Here is a 5232-nt window from a genome sequence, read left to right as displayed (position 1 = left end):
AGTTAACCCATCTTGGTCCCGACATGGGAGAGCTACTACAACTGAAGATTCAGCTACGAACCAAACATGGCATGATCATTGCCAATCCACCTGGGTCACACACATCGGTGGTTCAGGAGAATTAGACCAGAAAAAATCTTCCCAGGCGTAGGAGAACTAATCGAGTACCAGCAGAAGATATATTGCATTTGCCATGGCGCAGAAGGTCATCGGATAAACACAGAAGAACCTAATCTAACTACACTACCTACTCTAAGAGGACCTGCTAAAGAAACTAGAGCTAGATATATACACATTGCACTTTCATCTGTTCGCAGAGGCCTTAGCGTGGTTCAATTCAGCAATCAGAACCTAGCCAACTAACCACCACCATGACAAGAGCACTGGAACTTCACTTCATAGATGGACCGAGGTAACTTCACCAAAAGTCAGATCGCTCAGTGGGCACCCATCAGGTTTAGCAAACTGCACCTACGCTCTTCAGTTAGTGAGTTAAGAGTAGTGTCAGCTACGAGTGCTTGAGCCTCCTGTGAGTTGTCTGTACTCGCTGCCCTTGTAGGCTACAGTATTTGACCTGAGAGGTGCAAATTTGAAGTGTTATTATAATACTTGCATATAAAATGAAACTAAACTGTGCAGTTTGTGCTACTTACATGCATTGATGCAAGTGTGGACAGCAGCTCCCTGGACTGATCCATCAGAGCACGTTCTTGCGTAGCGGTTCTGGCAAGGTCAGATACCAAAATACTTGTCCCAGATAGCTGCAGGATGACATGAATTAACCCAAATTCGAGAATGAATGTAGCACCTCATAACAAACGCTAAATAGTCTCTCAGAAATAGCAGTATGCTCTCTAGACTCTAGTTACTATGAAATCCTTCAAACACGTTCAGAAGTACCACGATACAAGCTGCGAGAGGGTTTGTATTGGATGTAGACTTGTAGTTGTAATTCTTACAGCCATGCTAAATGTTTGTTAATAAGATACTTGGAGCTTAATTTGTAGCATCTTCAATTTAACTCAACGAGAAACTTACGCAAAACAAACATGCATATAGCCTAGGGCTAGATCTTAGGAAGGGACAAATTATGTAAGAAATCAAGAATTATTCAGAAGTTTGATGGGCTGTCGAAGATGAGATGATCTGGGAGATGGTTAGCCAAACAATTCACACCTCATATGCTCAAGTCAGTCCAACCATTCATTGCAGATCCAATGACTTGTAAAAACTTGTAAATTGCCAGGCATGGTAGGTATTGCAATCATTGTTGCAAGAAAATGAACTGGCAAACAACTGGTAAAAAAGAATAAGTAAACAATTTGAAGTAAGCAGTACCTTAGCCAGTAAAGTGCATATTGAACTCCCTATTGTCTGCATGATATCAACTGCAGAGCCAACGGAATTCTTTACGTCTTGGATGTCAGCCTGCAGTTAAGGGGATAGTACAGGTCTGAGATTTAATTAAAATAAGAAAAACACATGGCAACAATTAACAAGATGGCACGCTATTCCAACCTTTGCTCCATCAACAGGAAGGCACAGAATGGTCGCAGTTAGAGCTTCCACAATTCCAGATAAAGAATCTGCATAGTCCATCTCTAATGAAGACCACTCCTCCAAATATGGCATCTATGGCAAGAAATTTCTTTCAGATTCCCAAAAGTATGTAAAATGATACTAATGAACTTTGAAGCTATTACTGTCATCAGCAAAAGAATAAAGTTCTAATACATAAAATGATCTGGCAACTATGTCAAGCAATTTGTATCATGTTTCCAGAATTATGTAGAATGGTAATGAACTTCGAAGCTATTACTGTCATCAGCAAAAGGATATAGTTCTAAAAAAATAAAATGATCTGATGGATGTGCATGTAACTAGGTATCTCTACCAGGTCAAGCAATGACTAGCCAACATTGATTGGTGTTAAGCAGTATAGTTATGTATATTTGAGTAACGTCCCACGTCTCTCACTGAAGAAGCTAGTAAGCTGCATACTGATATTTTCTTGTTTTTAACTTTATAACTATGCAAAGGAAAAATGTATCAAAATGGCCCAGTTGGCTACTAACTGTCCCTACGACCCTTATATGAAAGAAAAAACAAGTAAATCAATTGTGCATACTGCAAACATAGGAAATCTGTATTCAAACCAAATGATCCTGCTTACAGCTAGCTGGTCATACAGTTCTTTACTATACTTCTTTCATGTTGACCAAAATATTCTCTTGCTGGATAGTAACAGGATAAATTATGGAAAGTAATGACTACTAAAATGATTAAATTAAATGAACTAACAACAGATTGTCTATGTAAAGTTAGGAAGCAATGGTAAAACCACGTGCACAGAACCAGAACTAAAGAGGTTCTTACCTGCCCCTTTAGAACCGTCATGAGTTTCCAATTGTTTCGGAATAATTGTAGCTGAAACCTTTTAAGAGCAACAGATTTACGCATGCCTAGGGTGGTAATCCATGCATCACATAAATCTTTCTGGTAAAGGAAAAAAGAAAGAAAGGTTAGCAAACAAAGAAAAATATAGCAGAAAAAGAAACAGTTGACTGCCAAAGTACTAAGAATGAACTTTATTTTGCCTAGATGTAAGTACTAAGAAAAAATGCACAATTTTTTTATATGCACAATTCAAACTTCATTGTTTAAATCATCATATGTTTTGCTCAACAAATTACCCAATAGTACGTGAATTATGTTCATACAATTTATACCATTGGGTAGTATGTGAATTATGTTACACACGAGTTATACCATTGGGTATTCAAAAGCACTTACTTATAATTCCGATTTTGGCTACAAAATAGGTATAGTGCAAGAAATGTAGGTCATAGATCAAAAATTGAAGGTCAGATATGGCCTAAATTTTGAAAAACGGAGGGAGTGCATCATGATAAATTGAAACATATTTATACTTTTTTGGCAATGGATCTAACATACAAAAAGGTTGTCAAAGCTTTGCCTTTTTTTTTTCTTTTTTCTATGACTATTCTACATATTTGGTCCTAGGTTGAAAATGATTTGATGAGATGTTTGATATTATATTATTGATAGTTACACCTAAATTGGCTGGTTATGCCTAGTGTGGAAGCTACTTCCAAGAAATTGCTGACGCCTATAAATATGCTGCACTACGTTATAAGATATGGCATGAAAGACGCACAAAGATTGGTACGTAACCCTGCTGCACAGACTGATTTAGTTATTTCGTCCGCAGTAAATAACTGAAAGTGTGAAACAAGATTGTCATATATCAGGTAAAGTTCAAACTATACAGCTATGATTTTTACTAATGGATTTTCAGATCCTACTTATTTACCTTGCACGATGGGAAAAGAGTAGGGCAATAATAACATGTCAAGACACCACATTGGACAGTCAAATACTACTTAGATTTCACATTTGTTATGCCCAACGCAATCCAATAATTAATTTATGAATAACAGAACTCACCTCTGCAGTCATCTTCTGTGAAGCAAGTGCAGCATCAGCCTGCGCATTGACACACCGCCACTGCAAATGCCGATTGCACAGGATCCTCAACAGGTGCTCCCCATCAACCTTACTGCCCCCAAGCCACCTCCTCCTCGCCTGACCATCGACACCGTACCCAGACGAGCTTCTCCCCTGCTGATGATCCCCCACCGACGCGCCTGCCCCGGTAGAATTCCTCGGGCGGGACGGACTCGACATCCGCCTTGACGAGTTGCCCGCAAGCTTACTCGGCGAAGACTGCCTAGCCGGCCTGTTGAGCGGCGACGACGCAAACCCGTTCAGCAGCAGCGACTTCTTCACCGGCGCGGTTCTGGGCGATGATGCCAGGGTGGAATTGTGCGTGGTGTAGGGCGTCCCTGGGGGGTCCGCGAACCTGCTGCCAGCGGCGTCGCGCAGGAACCGGGCCGGCACGGTTGTGGCGTTGGTGGGTGGACGGGAGCGGTGGGAGATGCCGGCGTCCTGGGAGCCGGAGTTGCTGCCGGAGGAGAGGCTCTCGGTGTCGGAGGACATGAGGTAGTCGGAGGACATGTCGAAGGAGGGGTGGCGTGGGTTGTGGTGGTGGTCGAAGGCCATGGAGTGGCGCAGCGAGCGGACGGCGGCGAGGACGGCCACGCCCTTGTTGTGGAGGGAGCAGTCGAGGCTCTTGGTGAGGGGGTTGCCTTCGAAGCCGTGCGCCGACATTGGCCAGCGCTGGTGGGTGTGGCCCGCTTCGGACCCCTTCGCCCTCTCTGGCACGGCAGGCCGCCTCCGCTCGGGCGTGGTGGAGGATGGTGGTGGTGGTGGTGCGGCGAAGGGGCGGCGGAGTGGGGAGGGGGATGTGGTTGGCTTGGCCTTGCTGGTCTGGAGGAAGTAGGAGCGGCCCTGGAAGGCGACGGAGAGGCTCCTGGTGGTGGTGGTGGTCGCCCCGTTGGGCTCGCCGGGGGCGGCATTGCCCGCCGGGCGCGGGCGGTCGACGGAGGATGAGCGCCTCGGGAGGGGGGACGCGAAGCGGCGGGACGGCGTGGAGGCGGAGGTGGAGGTGGAGTTGGAGGAGGAGGTGGTGGTGGTGGAGGTGGAGGTGGATGTGGAGGTGGATTTGGAGGAGGGCGCGAGGAGGTAGCGGGAGGAGACGGCCTTGGCGCGGGGCTTGGTGGTGGCGGCCCTGGCGTCGGCATTGGCGTTGGTGGATTTGGACGGGGAGAGCGCGGAGGCTTGGCGGCGGCGGTGCGGCGACGGCGAGGGGTTGGGCCGGGGCGCGGCGGGCGCTGCCCCGGCGGCCACCATGGCGGCGGGATCTCGCGGAATCTCGGGCGGGCTTGGCGTGGGGTTTGGGGTTTCAAGATGGGAGGAGGAGGAAGAGGAGCAGCATCCCAGCCAGCCGCTTCCTTGGGAGTGAACAACTCGTGTGAAGTTGAATCCGGGTGGAGGCGAAGGGCACAAGAGTAATAAGGGGGAAAGCGTCGGGGTGGGGCGGAATAAAGGGAAGCCGATGTAGCGTGGTGGTGGGGGCGTAACGGCGGAAACGGGGCGGCCATACCCGGCCGCGGCGGCGTCAATCCGTTCCGTCACCGGCCGTTCTTTTCTTCCTTCAGGTTCCATTTATGGCTTCCTCGTCGTGGCGTACGATATGACGGGATCGGTCGTTCGTTCGTCACTTTTTTCCGTGGACTCACGTTCATTTCTCCTTGGTGCACAGTTAGACCAGCTCTAGCCTACCAAGGATCCTTCAAAATAAAGGAGCCT

At 47.0% G+C, this 5232-nt stretch overlaps 1 protein-coding gene across 1 annotated transcript; it reads right to left on the bottom strand.

Annotated features, from left to right (window-relative positions):
• Positions 1-201: 201 nt before the first annotated feature.
• On the bottom strand, positions 202-4788 carry LOC124700629 (QWRF motif-containing protein 2-like). Its single transcript, XM_047232722.1, has 6 exons — positions 3469-4788; positions 2377-2496; positions 1519-1632; positions 1339-1428; positions 654-761; positions 202-574 (listed from the first exon to the last, which is right to left on the bottom strand). Exons 1-6 carry the CDS (start codon positions 4771-4773, stop codon positions 509-511), a joined length of 1803 nt encoding a protein of 600 aa, XP_047088678.1. The 5' UTR covers positions 4774-4788; the 3' UTR covers positions 202-508.
• Between the last annotated feature and the right edge of the window lie 444 nt (positions 4789-5232).

The sequence above is a fragment of the Lolium rigidum genome, chromosome 3 (assembly GCF_022539505.1).
Source record: "Lolium rigidum isolate FL_2022 chromosome 3, APGP_CSIRO_Lrig_0.1, whole genome shotgun sequence".
Classification (NCBI taxonomy): domain Eukaryota; kingdom Viridiplantae; phylum Streptophyta; class Magnoliopsida; order Poales; family Poaceae; genus Lolium; species Lolium rigidum.
Note: the sequence above shows the minus strand (reverse complement) of the source record. Positions and strands in the feature narration are given on the sequence as shown.

Excerpts from the sequence above, each read along its gene's own strand:
- LOC124700629 (XM_047232722.1), bottom strand. The coding sequence starts at position 4,773 with ATGGTGGCCGCCGGGGCAGCGCCCGCCGCGCCCCGGCCCAACCCCTCG. Across the intron at positions 1,633-2,376 it reads TGACGGTTCTAAAGGGGCAG|ATGCCATATTTGGAGGAGTG; the intron begins GTAAGAACCTCT and ends TTCTTGCCATAG. Across the intron at positions 762-1,338 it reads TATGCACTTTACTGGCTAAG|CTATCTGGGACAAGTATTTT; the intron begins GTACTGCTTACT and ends GTCATCCTGCAG.